Below are 17,554 nucleotides of genomic sequence, written 5' to 3' on the forward strand. Positions count from 1 at the left end.
ACAGGACTCTTTGCCGCTTTTACAGATCCAGACTAACACGGCTACCCCTCTGTTACTTAATACCTTGCATTTCAAATTCTTTAACAGTTCTTTTTTCTTTATTGGATCTTTAATAAAAAGTTAAAAAGATGTTTGATGGTGTGTTTGTCATGGTAGTAGGCAGGCTGAGGTCTCTGTACACCAAACCCCAAACCTTGTGTTTAATATTGGACAGTGACTTGGTTCTGTTAACACCTTTGGCCCATATATTCCATCTAAATTAATACAACTGGTCTCAAACAGCATGACTTCCATTCCTTCTAAAATTGGCTCGGAGTATTTGTGGACCAATACGCAAGTACTTTCAATAAGTAAGCATGGTATGATGAAAGTCGAGGAGTTCAAAATCACTATTCTAGATCTTTAAGTGTAGTGGGTGTGGAATTTCAATCTAGGGGGATTAAATGCCCAAAGGATTTTAACACAAATGTAGTTTATTTCTTTAAAAATGAAGACAGGATTGTAATATGTATCAAATAAAAAATCCTAGGCAAACCGTTTAACTGAATGCAATCTCTACAGCCAATTTAGGTAAATTTTATCCCAAATCTGGGCTTCTGTTTTGACCTTGGAGATTAATTTTATGACATTTACCCTACAAATATGCTCAATAGAAGGTGGAATATACACTCCAAGATGCAAGCATTTGCCACCAGCATACTGCAAAAGCAAAATACTATTTAGCTTATCTTATATGTGAGTCTCTCTATTAAACTGGAAGCTCCACAGATTTCTGGAGATTTATTTTCTAGTTTATGACTTCACTATAATTCTCTAACCTGTTTTTATAGTCTCTGGCTTGTGTACAATATAATAGTAAATCATCTGCATAAACTGCAGACATAGGCTTAATATTTTATTACTTACTGGCAAAACTTCCACTGACTTTCAAGAGTGAAGAATAAACCCTATATGAGTAGGTCTTTCCATTCAGTTAAATACCAAAGATATATGCACTTGTCTTCCTGTTGTCCATAAAAGGGTTAGGCCTCAATTCAGGAAAATACTTAAGGAGCAAATACAAATACATTAGAAGAAGAGGAAGACCAAGGACAGGGTAGGCCGTTTACTCAATGAGGGAGGGAAACAATAACAGAAAATATGGAAATGGCGGAAGTGCTAAATGGTTTTTTTGTTTCAGTTTTCACCAAAAAGTTTAGTAGCAACTGGACATCTAACTTAATGAATGCCAGTGAAAATGAGGTAGGATCAGAGGCTAAAATAGGGAAAGAACAACTTAAGAATTACTTAAACACATTAGATGTCTTCAAGTCACCGGGGGTTGATGAAATAGATCCTAGAATATTCAAGGAGCTGACTGAGACATTAGTGATTATCTTTGAAAAGTCATGGAAGTCAGGAGAGATTCCACAGGACTGGAAAAGGACAAATATAGTGCCAATCAGTAAAAAGCAGAATAAGGAGAACCTGGTCAGCTTAACTTCAGTACCTGGAAAGATAATGGAGTAAGGCTTTTATAAGGCTTTTGATAGTGTCTCACATGACCTTCTCATAAACAAAGTAGGGAAATACAAGCTAGATGGAGCTACTATGAGGTGGGTGCATAACTGGTTTGAAAACTGTTCCCATAGAGTAGTTATCACTGGTTCACAGTCAAGCTGGAAGGGCATAACGAGTGAGGTCCCTCAGCGATCCATTCTGGGTCCAGTTCTGTTCAATATCTTCATGATGATTAGATGATTTAGATAATGGCAATGATTTATATAATGGCATAGAAAGTACACTTATAAAGTTTGCGGACCAAGCTCGGAGGGGTTGCAAGTGTTTTGGAGGATAGGACTAAAATTCAAAATGATCTGGACAAACTGCAGAAATGGTCTGAAGTACATAGGATGAAATTCAATAAAGAAAATGCAAAGTACTCCACTTGGATAGGAACAATGAGTTGCGCACATACAAAATGGGAAATGACTGCCTAGGAAGGAGTACTGCAGAAAGGGATCTGGGGGTCATAATGGATCACAAGCTAAATATGAGTCAACAGCTGAGTTCCCTCTAAGCTGCACAGCCATGCAGCAGGCTATAACGGGCTGCGCAGCAGGGGCCTGGAGAGGAGAGAGGTAGGAGGTGGGCAGGCACTCGGGAGGGGAGCAAGTTGGGGCATGCTGGGCTGCTGCGGGCCTCTCCTCCAGCCCCGGAGCTCTGTGCTGCTGGCGGGGAGAGAAGGGCCCCTCCCCCAGAGCTCACTGCTGCTGTCAGGGAGAGGACTGGGGGGAGTCTTCTGGCCCAGTCCCGGGGCAGCCTGCCTGCACCCCAAAATCCTCATCCCTGGCCCCACCCCAAAGCCCGCACCCCCAGCCAGAGCCCAGCCCCTCATGCCCTCTCCCAGCACTCCAACCATCTTCCTCAGCCCTGAGCCCCCTTCCACACCCCTCATCCCCAGAGCTCTCACTCCCAACCAGAGCTCTCATCCCCCCACACCTCAACCCTCTGCCTTACCCTGAGCCCCCTCCCACACGCTGAACACCTCGGCCCCCACCCCATTAATTTTGTTATGTGCACCAATATGGAGGTGATTTGTCACACATCACCTCCATATTGGTGCACATAACAAGATTAATTCCGCACATGAGTGGGAAAATTTAGAGGGAACACTGCTCTCCAATTCATCCACATCTTTCCCAAAATGTGGCACCCAGAATTGGACAGAATACTCCAGCTGGGTGCCAAATTTTTGCAAAGATGTGGATGAATTGGAGAGCAGTGTTCCCTCTAAATTTTCCCACTCATGTGCGGAATTAATCTTGTTATGTGTACCAATATGGAGGTGATGTGTGACACATCACCTCCATATTGGTGCACATAATAAAATTCATTTGGCTGGGATGGGGCCAAGGGATTCAAAGTGTGTGGGGGCCTCAGGGCTGAGCAGAGAGTTGAGGTGCGGGGGTAAGAGCTCTGGCTGGGGGTGCAGGCTCTAGGATGGGGCCGGGGATGAGGGGTTTGAGGTGTTAGATGGGGCTCAGGGCTGGGGAAGAGGGTTTGGGTGCAGGGGTGGTGAGGGCTCTGGCTGGAGGTGTGGGCTCTGGGATGGGGCTGGGGATGAGGGGCTCAGGGCTGGGGCAGAGGGTTGAGGTGAGGGGGTATGGGCTCTGGTTGGGGGTATAGGCTCTGGGGTAGGGATGAGAATGAGGGGTTTGGGGTGAAAAACTGGGGTTGGGAGAGACAGCGTCAGACTTTCCTCTCTCCCTGCCTCCTCGGCGCAGCTGGGGCTGCAAAGAGGCAGCTGCTGGGGCTGGGAGAGGGTTGCATCTCTCCCTGGCTGCCACACGCAGCCCAGCTGGGACTGGGAAGGACACCCCAAAGTTAGTCTCCACCCCCACCTGATCCCACCGACCTCCACCTACTCCCTATTTCCCCCACCTACTCCCTATTTCCCCCACCACCTCACCTTCCACATCCTCTCCAGGGTCCAGGAGGCACCTAATTACTGGAGCCATGCCTGTGCAGCTCCTACGTTCCCTCCTGTGCGGCTGCCTAGGCGTGCACCTTAGAGGGAAGGTAGTTGGAGAGTCCAGAGAAGAACAACAAAAATGATTAAAGGTCGACAAAACATGACCTATGAAGGAAGATTGAAAAAATTGGGTTTGTTTAGTCTGGAGAAGAGAAGACCGAGGTGGGACATGATAACAATTTTTAAGTACATAAAAGGTTGTAACAAGGAGGAGGGAGAAAAATTGTTCCCTTTTACCTCTGAGGATAGGACAAGTAGCAATGGGCTTAAATTGCAGCAAGGGCGGTTTAGGTTGGACATTAGGAAAAACTTCCTGTCAGGGTAGTTAAGCACTGGGATAAATTGCCTAGGGAGGTCGTGGAATCTCCATCACTGGAGGTTTTTAAGAGCAGGTTAGACAAATACCTGTCAGGGGTGGTCTAGATAATACTTAGTCCTGCCTTTAGCACAGTGGACTGGACTAGAAGATCTCTCGAGAACCCTTCAAGTCCTACAATTCTATGATTCTATGTGCTTAAGTTCATCCCTATTCAGGACAACAATTAAGCACATCTTTAGCTTTAATTATGTGCCTAAATCCCAGTATGTGATTAAAGTTGAGCACGTGTTTAAGTGCTATCCTGAAAAGGAATGTTTTCCTGAACTGGCATCCTAATGACTAGCACAAAAAATAAGAACAATAAACAATAATCCTGCCGACTCTCTCTTTTAAGTTCTAAGCTATCTCTGACAGAAACAGGTTTCAGAGTAACAGCCGTGTTAATCTGTATTCGCAAAAAGAAAAGGAGTACTGGTGCCACAAGTACTCCTTTTCTTTCTGACAAAAACAGTAATTTTTATGTTGGCAGAAGGATGTTTAGAAAGATTAGATACCTATTTTCTAAAACTTGGCCCAAATCCAGATTTTCCAGTCTCCAAGGGTAGAGTAACCCACTCAACCAAGTCAATCTGTAATGATATCTGTAATGATATTTTATTATAATGAGCTGACTAGAGTGCTGTGACTGAATGGTACAGACTTTCCTGAACCCCAAAAGGTCCTTTATGGTCATGATATATATAATCCATTCTGCTTTCCTTAGTAAAGAGAAGCAGCAGTATCTTGAACAGTGGAATACAAGGGTTCCAGTGGAAGCTAAGGAACAGGAGAGTTGCTCTCTTAAATTAATGAAATTGAGAAAGGACAAACAGGATCATTCTAATGCCTTTGATTTCAGTGGAGTTATATTAGCATAACACTGGTGTAAAGCAGTGTTGAATCAGGTCAGCAAAATGTAAAATAAGCTTATTTATTCAGTGAAAATTGCTGCTAAGATTTTTCAGACACAGAAGGGGATTTTGACTATATATTTATACCCAAGCAGGAAAACTCACTACACATTTGAAAAAGAAAATGTTGAAAATGCTCAAGGTCTTTTGGAGATTTAAGTTCTGATTCTGTTTACCCTGGTGTAAAATTGATGTAAGAATGAACAGAGCCATGGCTGTTCTTTATAAGTGATTTGATCCAATTAATGAATCAGTTAGCAACTGCAGCAATGGGAACAAGGAGGAAGGGTTCCTAAGGGTTAAGAACTGTCATCAGCATATACGTTCTCATATTTTCATTCGTGTTTACTCCTTTAATATTTGTCATTTAAAAACTGTGCTTTGTTAATGGTGCAAGGGACTAGTAGAAAAGAAGAGGAGAGAAAGGACAGATTTGACATAAGCCTCTAACTCAAATGCTGGTAAAAGGAAGTTAACAATAATGAGAAGACAGAAAAAAAGACTTAGAAGACCGCAGCCAATTAAAGAAATATTGGGACGATACTGAATTTTCTAAGCAAGGTCACTAGTTAGGGCCACCCAGCCCTAGCAAATCATTTTCCTACAATTAATGGCAAGGCAACTATGGGTGTGTCAGAAATCTTTTTCAGCTCCAATTATCCAAACAAATATTTACAACCAATTATCCCAGTTGTAGCTAGGTGGTAAAGGGATTTAAAGTCATTCTTTTATTTAGTTAATCTTAATGAGAACTTCCTAATAAAATATAATAGCGCCAAGCCTGCAGGCTCAGTTTTTCATCAGTGCTGATACAAGCTTTGATGGGTGTTTTCCCTATGTCAAGGCTGAAGTAAAACAGATTAAGGTCTTTTGTGCTGACCTTTTTATAATGCCTAAAAGGCACTGATGACATACTATTTTCCATGACATTCTAACATATGCTATATTGTGACTATATATGTTAAACCTTTATTTACAATATCATGTCACTTAAATTAACAGTGGAATTAACAATTTTATTTATTTCAATAATTCATCATGCCACTTTCATATTTGACATGATGAGTTAAAAACAAGAGGGAATGCCAAATGTTATTATTCCCAGGCCTTTTTCTAAGTACACAAACCAAGAGACAAGTCCTCTTTTGCTATAAAGAAAGTTTTCCTTGAGACATATGTGGGATCAGCTATTTGGTTTCCTGCCAAATAGGCAAGATATGATGCACAATCATATACTTTCTTATTTGCCAGATCAGCTGAACACTTCTTATTGAAAAGAATGTGAAAAGGAGTCAGGAGCTAATCCTTCTCCCCCTGAAATCAATGGGATGCTTTTTACTGACTCCAATGGGAGTTGGAGCTAGTCCATCTGTGTGTTTACAGAAGAGGGCCTATTTTTTTCATTTCCCGACTTTTGTGCATTTAGATTCAAAATCTTAACATTGCATGAATACAGAGACAAGTTTATCATTGAGCCTGGGAAGCATCTTTCAACAATCTCTAATATTCCACAGAGATGATAATCTGAGAATGTTCTATTCTTAAAAATCTCTAACCACACCACTGATGCTGAAAGTTCCTAAACAAGAACTTCAAAGGTACTATATGGAGAATAGCAAAGAAATGATCAACTGTTTTGCTGTACCGATTACAACTGCTCTCCCCACATTATTATATTAGCAGAGCCATATGCAGGCATGCACACACACTTATACACTTAATCTGTCTTCTCAACATAACCAAAAGGAAACCTTTTTGGTTACCCAATTTAGAACTACATCGAGATTGTCACTGTAAACCTTTACTTACATAGCAAGTCCTTACTGACACAAATATTTCCACTGACTACAATGGGACTGTGCACATAAGAGTTTTCAAAATCAGTCTCTTAGAGCTTATCATTATCTTTTTAAGTGCATGTAATTATTTCTAATGACTAACTGTTTGCTGCTTAACCTGAGGCATTTAGTGTAAATGTTTTAACTTCTTTAACTTTAAATGAGTTTTCCTTGGAAACAATAAGACCTTAGGGTATTATTGTAATAGTAAATTTCACACCAATCTTTTACAAAGAGCTACCTACCCTCACAATTTCTTGCCCAGTTTCAATACACCTGATAAAATATTTATTAAATATAATAAAACAGCCTGAAACATACAGTATATTATAGACTTAAATCTTGTTCTTTGTTCATCACAGTAGATTAAATACTGTAACAAGTGTTTGCATGAAAGCGATTTTCTATACTATAATCCCCATTGGGCAAGTAATACATTACATCTGCAACATGTTAATTTACATCACTCACTTTAATAAAGGCTGATTTAGAATTTGGTGTTAGGGTATAGTGACTCACATGTTTACTAATTAAAGGTCTGATCCTAACAATGTTGAGTACCTCCAACTCCCATTAGAGTTAATGACTTCAGCAACAGAGTGCTTCAAGTAGTATATTCAAACCTGGTTTAAGAAGATGGAATCCTATTGAAATCAGTGGAGTCACTCCTGTTTATGCAGGAACTGAATTTGGCCCACAGGGTCTAATCTTAGTTTAGGATCCAACAGCACCTGTCTACGCCTGTCCGCACAGAATTTACACCCATGAGTTTATTGCTCCCCTTTCCAGCTAACATATAGCAAAAAATTAGAAAATGTACCTTTATTCACCCAAATAACATAGGACTGACTCACAATTTGTGATATTCAGAGAAATCACTGAAAGCTCTGTATTGGAAAGATGCTCTGTTACCAGGCATTTCCAAGTTATGCTTCAAGAGGGTGGTAACCCGTGTTGATTTTCTTCTGCAATACAATGCAATGTTATGACTAAATCTTTCTCACGTTAGTCATACAAGTAGCCCCAGGAATGTTGGTGGGCCTACCTGTGGGAGTAAGGCAAGCAGGAATTCCATCACATATAGAAATTTTGATGTAAAAACTCAGGACTTTACAGTAAACTTACAGGAAAAGCATCACCGGAACAGAGGGATGATCATACTGGAAATAAGCCACTACCTTACAGAGACCTTTGCTTTTAAATAAATTCTAAACCAGTGGAGTAAATAAGCTCTAACCCAGTAAGTCACAGATGCTGAGCCAAAGTCTTCCGAGAGACCTGTGGCTTCACATCAGATAAGCAAGCGAGAGATGCTGAACACTGGTGCCAGAGATCTGTCACTTAATATAAGAACAGCAATCTAGAGTTGCTGACCAGTGATATCACAGAGGTATGTCTTGACATCAGACCAGCCCACTAACAATGGTGAGCTAATGACTTCACAGAGACCTGGGCCTTGGCATTTGATTATCATTCTAGACGTGCTGAGACAGAGACCTCATAGAATCCTGGATATTCATAGGAAACCAGAAAGCTACAGATGCTGATCCAATAATCTCATAGAGGCCTCTACCTGGACACAAGTATAGAAAAGATAGAAGGGCTGCACTAGCAATCTGACAACGTCCTGTGCCCTGGCTTCTTGCCCAGGTACCGAGTTAGAGACCTCTGGGAAACCTGTGTCTTGACATCAACCATCGTGCTAAAGCTGTTGAGCTAGTGACTCCACGAGTACCTTACAGGCACCTGAGGGAGAGAGAATATGCCTTCTTAAAAGTATGTAAAATAGCTATTCTATATTTAAAACTTCATCATTTTAAAGTCCAGTTTCTCAGGACTTTCCAGAGCTAAATGCACGTGCTGAATGTCCCATTAAAGAACCGGGGATTTCCTCTTTCCCTTGGTCTAGAGTGATTATTTCCAGCCCTGAAATGTACAGTCTGTACCACAAACCACAGTAGCCTGATGTTTGTTGAGGAGAGAGGTGTGCAGGGAGGAGAAAGCCATTTTTGAGGGCAAGAGGAAATAATCGTTGTGGCAAGGTGATTAAATACAAATTCGGCTGTCTGAAAACGGCTCAGAGGTTTGGAACTTTCAGAGTAGTCCACGGTGAGATGGATTTGCAGGTAGATAGCAGGTAAAGTGGTTAAAGCTGCAGGATGAGCACATTTATTAAAGAGCCCTGCAAACAAATGCAAGTGAAAGGTCCTGCCCTTTGCATAACTGTACAGGAGCCTCTGTCCTATTTTCAGAAGAGACTCAGACATTTAGGAGCTTAAGTCTTGATGAAAGACAATGTGCTTTAAACTCCTAAGTGCTGTAGTCATTTTTAAAAATGGGACATAGGCACTTTTGAACATTTTACCCTTAAGGTCATAATTTTAGAAATGGTTCTGATCTGTTTTTATTGGATTCTGGAACTAAAAGCACTGTTAGGGGACTGCAGAGCCCTCATATAGGCTGCACCCTTAAATGCCCCTGTGTCCCTGGGCTGAGGCCCCTTTGCCCTTCTTGTTATTAATGTTTATTTCATCACTGTTTTAGCGTGTGTTTTGTTTAACGTTGTAATGCATGTTTGGGCTCAGCAGCAGGGAAAACTATGGTGGGGTATTTCTGCACATACTGTGTACATGACACGTGACCATCACAAGGCGCATACACAGCTATATAAGGGTGTGCTAAAAGCTTCTCTGTGTGGTGGAGAGGTGACAGACTCTGAACAGAGAGGAAGGTTCATCTGGCCACAACCAGTACGCTTCGCCGAACCACCCAGCAGGGAGTGAGATTGTTTACTTTACTTGTTGCACTGTAACCTGGGATCACATATTAGGATTCTATTGTAGTTTTCAATAAATGGTTAAAATTCACCTGGTCTCTCTCAAACTGAACTAAATTGCTCTAGGGGAAAGCACAGTTCATAACAACACCCATCAGGGAGTCAGAATACTTGTGAATATTTGCTATGCAATGGCAATGGGGTGACTCTGTCTGTGCAAACCAGTATCATATCTGTCTGAGTGGCAAACCCTATTACATTGTGACAGACTGTACCCCTGTATTCACGCCTTGCTCACTATTATAATAATCTTTGTACAAAGTATGCCTTGTGAGGTATCATTTGAAAACTCAGAATTTGCTGGTCATTATTGTCCCTGGTAACATGTGTGTGGCAACATTGTATAAAGAGTTATAAGATACCACTGTATGGTGTTACCAACACATTTTCCAAGTCTGGGGAGTGGCCAAACCAGGTCCTTAGAAACAACCTGATGTCTTAGCCAAGTGTAAACAAGGCCAATGGGCCATTACCTGCTAAATGGACATTCTTTGGCAGAAAAGGGGGCATGGACAAAAAATATACATCTTAGCAAAGATACAGCATGGAGTTCCCCTCCATATAGACTGCCTGTCACTATACTCCCAGCTGGAAATGCTTCTCAAAGTGGAGAGAGGACTATAAAAAGGAAGGGGAGACACCTCAAGAGCACCCCTCTCTTTCTCTCTGCCTACCACATAAACAGCACCTGAAAGATAGAGGAAGCAGCGTTGGATTAGGAGAGGCCAGTAATCTGCTAAAGCATGTGGTGAGTAAACCTTGCTTTGAATTTAACATAGTTAAGTTAGACACTAATTGTGTTTGATCTTTATTTTACTTGTAACCATTTCTGACTTTTATGCCTCATTACTTGTACTCATCTAAAATCTATCTCTCTGTAGTTAATAAACTTGTTTTATAGTTTTATCAAATCCAGTGTGTTTGAATTGAAGTGCCTGGAAAATTCCATTTGGGGTAACAGGACATGTGCATGTTATTTCTGTCAATTAAATGGTAGAGTTTATATAAGCGTGTATTGTCCTGGAGAGGGCCGGGCAGTACAGTACATACATTTCTGGGGGGAAATCTAAGACTGGGAGTATGTTGCGGGTCACCCTGCAGTATAAACAAGGCTGGTAAGAGCCAGTGTGTGGCTGAGTGCAGCACACACATAGACATAGCGGGGAATGACATGCTGAAGGCTGTTTCTGAGCAGTCTGGGACTGAGGGCTATAGCAGCACAGCAGTGTAAAGGGCACCCCGTGTTAGAAGGCAGGGAGAAATTGCTACAGCTTATGAAAGCTTATGCTCAAATAAATTGGTTAGTCTCTAAGGTGCCACAAGTACTTCTTTTCTTTTTGCGAATACAGACCAACACGGCTGCTACTCTGAAACCTCTGTAACTGTGTAACTCACCAAATGGGAAAAGAAGCATTAATTAAGATAACACACTCAATATGGCTCACTGAAGGCACCAGAGAAGAGAGGTCCCATTGATTGAATACCTAACTCTCTTCAGGAAGGGGAAGCCTACTGAGGAACTCATCCCATTAATTCTGGTATCTGGAATGGAGAGAGATAAAAATTCCTAACAAGGAGAACCTGAATCTCTTTCTTGCTATCTGGACTCTGAGGGGCAAAGATTCCTAACCATAAGCAAAGAGATCCCCATGCTGCTTGGTCTGGGTTAGCCCTGAAAGACAATTTGAACTGATCGATTACTACAACTCTGTCACCTTTTGAATCACAGACTGGAACTCATTTGTGTATACATGCTTGTTAGCTTTAACCTGCAAATAAACTCTCATTTCTTTTTTCTACTGAATAAACCTTAAGTTAGTTTATTACAGGATTGGCTACTAGCATTGTCTTTGGTGTGAGATCTAAGGTACAAACTGATCTGGGGTAGGTGACTGGTCTCTTGCGACTGGAAACAACTGGAGTATGTTTTGATTTTTGGTGTAAGTAACCATTTATCACATAGTCCATCTTATCTGGGTGGCAAGATAGCCTGGAGCATCCAAAGCATCTGTGACTTCATTATAAGACTACTGTAGTACTTTGGGAGCTCACACTTGTTACCAGGTTGGTGAAATCTTATTATAGTACATACAACAGGTTTGGGGTATCTGCCCTGCTTTTTGAGAATCTGACCTCAGGCTGGCACTCTCAGTCATGAGCCACTCCAGACAGTGTGACAGTGGCACAAATGCTCTCACAATCCATGGGAGATAAAGGATGCTCAGCACCTCTCTGGAAGCAATCAACACCTTTCAGGGTTGAACCCTTACTGAATGGGCTAAGCACCAAGCTACAGAGACACTGATGTCCCCAGCAGAATGCGACTGTCACTAAAGAAAAGGGCACACTTGGCTTTGTTTGTCCAAATGAAACCATGGCCAAGCAACTAGTTGACTTGATTGGGCTCAGGAGGTAAAGGCACCCAGCTGGATGATGAAAACCAGTATCACCTTTCCTCTCTGAAAAGCAAGAGCAATTTTAGAACTCAGATTGGTGCAATAGGTAAAATAGCACTCAATGTGTGTGTGTGTGTGTGTGTATGTGTGTTTGTGTGTGTATATATATATATATATATATATATATATATAAACACATCTCTTTAGGTGAAATTTCCAATGAATTCTTCCCATTTGTGTGCTGCTGGCTCTTTAAGTAGCTTCTCAGACTCTGATTTATAGTCTGATTATACTTCATTTTCTTTTACAATGATTTTATTTCTAACCTTTGATGCCGGGGGCTATCCATTCCCCATTTAAGCTGGCTCACTACCTTGCTCATCCTAGCCCCAACAAAAATGTAATTTGTGCCCTTTTGTGCAGTATCACTCACTCTCTTATTCTCAATGTTCACTTACTTTAAACAAGAGAGGTGCACATCAGTTCCTTTATTTACCTATTATAGTGTTTAATCCCTTACTAGGGATGCCCAGAAAACTGCTCGTTGCCTAATGGAAAAGCTCCCCATCCTCTGTGTCTGAGCTCCTGTCTGGCAAAACTCCCTGTTCATATTGGGCCAGATCCAACACCCATTAAAGTCATTGGGAATCTTTCCACTGACTTCCATGGTTGTTGGATCAAGCCCACTAGGTGGCAGTTAATTTTATCTGACTGGATAACTCATTGGCTACACTACAAGAACTCAGTGATGATCTGCAGGAGAAAGGGGGTAGTTAAGTTCCTTCATATGCTGCAACATCAAATTTATTCGGCCAGGCCTGAGTTCTGGAGTTATCTCCAGTTCATGCACTGTTTCTTTTCAGTATATAAACAGGGTAAAGAGGTTCCTTCAATCTCAAGATTGGACACGTTTCTGAATACCTTGACTTAGTTGTAACATGTGGCATACACAATATAAGCTACATTTAGCCAAGTCTAATGCAGGGAGTCTTCAGGGATTTATGAATGCCTGGGAAATAGACCTCAATCAGACTTTTACAAGAGGGGAGTGGGAATGAGCACTTGCCTTCAGGTCTGAAACAGCCAGAGAAAGCTAACCACACCTCATAATGGTAAAAAAGTTACACATTTATTTATTTTTTCCATATACAGGATGCTGCTATTGCAACTCTCTAGATCAGTTGTTCTCAAAGCTGGTCCGCCGCTTGTTCAGGGAAAGCCCCTGCCGGGCTGGACAGGTTTGTTTACCTGCCGCGTCCGCAGGTTCGGCTGATCGCGGCTCCCACTGGCCGCGGTTCGCCGCTCCAGGCCAATGGAGGCTGCAGAAAGGGCGGCCAGCATGTCCCTTGGCCTGCGCCACTTCCCGCAGCCCCCATTGGCTTGGAAAGGCAAACCACGGCCAGTGGGAACCATGATCGGCCGAACCGGTGGATGTGGCAGGTAAACAAACTGGTCCGGCCCGGCAGGGGCTTTCCCTGAACAAGCAGCAAACTGGCTTTGAGAACCACTGCTCTAGATGCATTTACAGTAAGACCAGTGACACAGTATGTCAGCCAGCCAATGTTACGCAACACAAATGGAATAGCTAGTCAGGCAAACCAAAACTTCCCAAACCACCCCCTTGAAAAAAAACAAACAAACAAACAAAAACAACCTGGGTAAACAGCTGAGTGTTTGAGCATTTCCGCCAGGTCAACAAACACTGCCTGGGTCAGATCAATGGGTTAGCAGATTCCATAATCAAAGCCCTCCACTGAGAATTCCTTATCCCCAGCCACACAAGTGACAGTTTTGTCAGCTTGAGAGTCCAAACTGATCTCAATTGACTAGGTCATATATGGGAAAAGAGGCAGTCATTAAGAGTACATATAAAATGCTGTTGGGAGCATGCTGTCCAGTGCAGATAGGCAGGCAGGCGCAAGCTCTGCGTGAGCTAGCGCATTAAAAATAGCCATGTAGCTGGGGGTGGTGGCTCAGGCTGACTGCCCGAGTACACACCAACGAGGACCGGGAGGGTTTGTGCTCAGGTGGCTAGCCCGAGCCGCTGCCCATTCTGTCCCAGCTACACTGCTACTTTTAGCGTTCTAAGGCGAGCAGAGCTAATGTGTGTCTGTCTACCCCTGCTGGCAAACACACTCCCAACTGCAGAGTAGACATACCTCAGGGTGTGTCTTCACAGCCCAGTTAGCTACAGTTATAAGTTGAGTGTTACCCCTAATTTGAATCCCATCCACATACAAAAACTTCTAGCTCAAATTAACTGGTGCTTTAAGCTCAAAATAGCTAGGGTATCAGGGGGCTGGGTTGAAACTCAAGTGATGCTGAACCTCCAGCTAGTCATGCGGTGGGAATGCAACAACTCAAGTTACAACAAAGCATCAGCAGCTAATCTAGTCACTCTGTGCTGCTAATCAAAACAGCCTGTGTAATTTAGTGTTGTTCTGAAGTGTGATTGCTCTCACTTAAGCCAGGCTAGCTCAAGTGCAGTAACTCAAGTGTATTAACTCGAGCTAACTGTAGTAGTGAAGATGACACACAAGACTTTGTAGATCATAGGCAATATATTGGATTGTACCTGGAAAAAAGTGGGAACCCAGTGTGGTGTGTAATATGCTCCAAGTCAGACTGCTAAGGAAACGGGCCTCTGAATACTGCCCTAGATGCCTGAACCTGCACCATTGTAATTCAATGGGTATTTTGCAGGATTGAGCCCTATCTAAAGTTTCACCGAAAAAGAGTTTCACAATAATCCAGTTTGGAATATGCAGAAAGTAGAGCTGGTTGGGGTTTTTTTATTTCAATTTTTAAAAAGAGGAAAACTGTTGATTTTTTGGTGAAATTTCTTTCTGGCTTTTATTTTAAATTTCAAAAAATAATGAAAATATTGCCCTCCCTCCCTCCGCCTTTTTTATACTACCTGTAATAAAAAGTATCAAAGTAAGCCTTCCTTGTATAGTGAGGAATGGGCTAAGCAGACAAACACTGAAAGGGCAGAGTGGTAAATTCATACATATGCTGTGGGAGTGCCCCACTGCAGGACACTTCACCTTCTGGAACAGTTTCAAACTCCAGATCATTGATTCCATCACTGATCATGATCAGTCACCACCCCCCTCTGTAGACCCTGCACTACACATTCTCCACCCTCTTACGCAGGATGCCTCACACAGGGCTAGCACAATGATTGCCCTAAAAACATTCAGAGTGCTGAATAGGAGGCAAACAGCACAGAAGAGACTATTCTGCAAACTGATCAGCAGAGCCAAACCGAGACAGACATAAAAATGTTCACAAAACACAAACCAAATGCAAATGAAAAGTGGAAGTAAATCCATGTGTCTTACCTCATCTATATTATCCTTTTTATTGGTTTCATTTTTGAGTTTTTTCTGTCGCACTTTGGTTTCATATTTTGGTCTGGGATGTTCCTGAAACAAGTCAAAACAAAATCATGTCTGTGGCAAAAGGTTTTAAAAGCTGATTATCTGCAGAGTATAAAAGCACCACAAATACATTGAGACATAGAATATCAGGGTTGGAAGGGACCTCAGGAGGTCATCTAGTCCAACCCCCTGCTCAAAGCAGGACCAATTCCCAGTTAAATCATCCCAGCCAGGGCTTTGTCAAGCCTGACCTTAAAAACCTCTAAGGAAGGAGATTCTACCACCTCCCTAGGTGATTCTCAAACCACTGAGCTATCCCTCCCCCCAAAGTTCTTTATAGTTCCTCATCAGTTGTTCCTCAGTTGTTCCTCAAACAGTTCCTCATCAGTTGTTCAACCATGAAACACAATTGGTACACAGACACAATGAACTGCGATCAAACACTCATAGGTTTATCTAAATGGAAAATTTAGTCAAATCTTTACATGTTCCCTGGTGCATTTTTGATGGTGAAAAGGGAGAAAGAACATGTTAAAAATATTCTCCATAAAGCTGGGTACTGAAAAGAAACAATATTCTGTACATATTGACTAATTCACACTACAGTATATAAGCAAACTTTGAAAACAGTGTAATCTAGACCAGTAACTCTCAATCATATTTGGCTCCTGACCCACAAAATGGCCTCAAAATCATTCCACAGTCTTTTGTGGCTGGCAAGGAATTGTGGGATTTGATTCAAAGGAAAAATTTTCAACTATTTTGTGGGGTGAGGCTCAAAGAAGTTTAGAGCTGGTTGGATCCTTTAGACCCTTTTTTAATATACCAGCTTATACTTTAGAGCTAAGTGGCATTTCCCACCAGCAACACAGTGCAGTGAATGCAAAAGTGTACGGTCTGAGTGGTGAGTGCTAGAGGCATTACTCTTGCAGAGAGCAATGTCAGGCTAAACACCTTCCTTGATGCTAGAGGGAAGGTGTGCAGCACTTAAAAAAAACCCCCAAAACATACCAATATTTACCGCTAAAATGTGCAGTGTGCATTCTCCACAACAGCATCCCCTCTGACAATTTGCATGTTCTATCCAGTTATGCCCATTTTAGGGGGTACAGTGCCCCCTATCAATGCCATTAAGCCTTGTAAAATTGTTAAAAAAAAATTTTCCAGCCTGCTCACAAAATCCTACTTGCCCATGGTAACAGTCAGGGTCCAGACACCCCAAACGGAGAACAGGTTTTGAACTCCAAAGAATAAGCAGCTGTATTAACTGATTGTATACAATGTTGCTGTGCTATAGAAGTAGGTCAAGTAAGGTCTTTTATGAAAGTGTTTAACATTCTTAATTATTATAAGAGGGGTATACAAGCTGTGGTTATGAATTTATGTATTTGTGCATATAGAAAACTGCTTAAAAACTCCAGCTCTACCTCACAGCAGGTCAGTGAGTGATCAGACAGGGAAAAGTATCTCCCAAGCCAGGTATTTATACAAAATCGGACTCAAGTAACAATCCATAGCACAACCTAGGAAAAGTCAATGATGGGCCATTTAAGTCAATGGAGAGACATTGAGACAACTGGAGATTTCTCCACTTTGAATATCAATAGTGACTGAAGAAAAGAACCTTCAAACCCTCTTTAAATAGAAGGGGTTTGAAGTGAAAGGTTTCAGAGTAACAGCTGTGTTAGTCTGTATTCGCAAAAAGAAAAGGAGTACTTGTGGCACCTTAGAGACTAACCAATTTATTTGAGCATGAGCTTTCGTGAGCTACAGCTCACTTCATCGGATGCATACCGTGGAAACTGCAGCAGACTTTATATACACACAGAGAATATGAAACAATACCTCCTCCCACCCCACTGTCCTGCTGGTAATAGCTTATCTAAAATGATCATCAGGTTGGGCCATTTCCCCAACCTGATGATCATTTTAGATAAGCTATTACCAGCAGGACAGTGGGGTGGGAGGAGGTATTGTTTCATATTCTCTGTGTGTATATAAAGTCTGCTGCAGTTTCCACGGTATGCATCCGATGAAGTGAGCTGTAGCTCACGAAAGCTCATGCTCAAATAAATTGGTTAGTCTCTAAGGTGCCACAAGTACTCCTTTTCTTTTTGAAGTGAAAGGCATCCAGTAAATGAGGGAAAGTCCCTAGGCAGTAAATTATCCATGAAACACTGGATCTCTCTCCACCACCATCAGAGTTAGGTGTATACTGGGAAACTCTTCAAAGGCAATAGGTAACTTGTATTAGAAAAGTAATTTTATCTAATACAGAACTGTAAAGCCCAAGGTTGCGTCTTTATGTTTATTTACTG

General features: G+C 41.9%; 1 protein-coding gene across 1 annotated transcript in view; it reads right to left on the minus strand.

Moving 5' to 3' along the window:
- The window catches only part of ANO2 (anoctamin 2), a 262,392-nt gene that overhangs the window by 107,906 nt on the left and 136,932 nt on the right, over window positions 1-17,554 (minus strand). The window contains exon 12 of the mRNA XM_075120949.1: window positions 15,198-15,281. Within this exon, the coding sequence (XP_074977050.1) occupies window positions 15,198-15,281 (84 nt within the window). The remainder of the gene's footprint in view (window positions 1-15,197; window positions 15,282-17,554) is intronic.

The sequence above is a fragment of the Caretta caretta genome, chromosome 1 (genome assembly GCF_965140235.1).
Source record: "Caretta caretta isolate rCarCar2 chromosome 1, rCarCar1.hap1, whole genome shotgun sequence".
NCBI classification, from domain to species: domain Eukaryota; kingdom Metazoa; phylum Chordata; order Testudines; family Cheloniidae; genus Caretta; species Caretta caretta.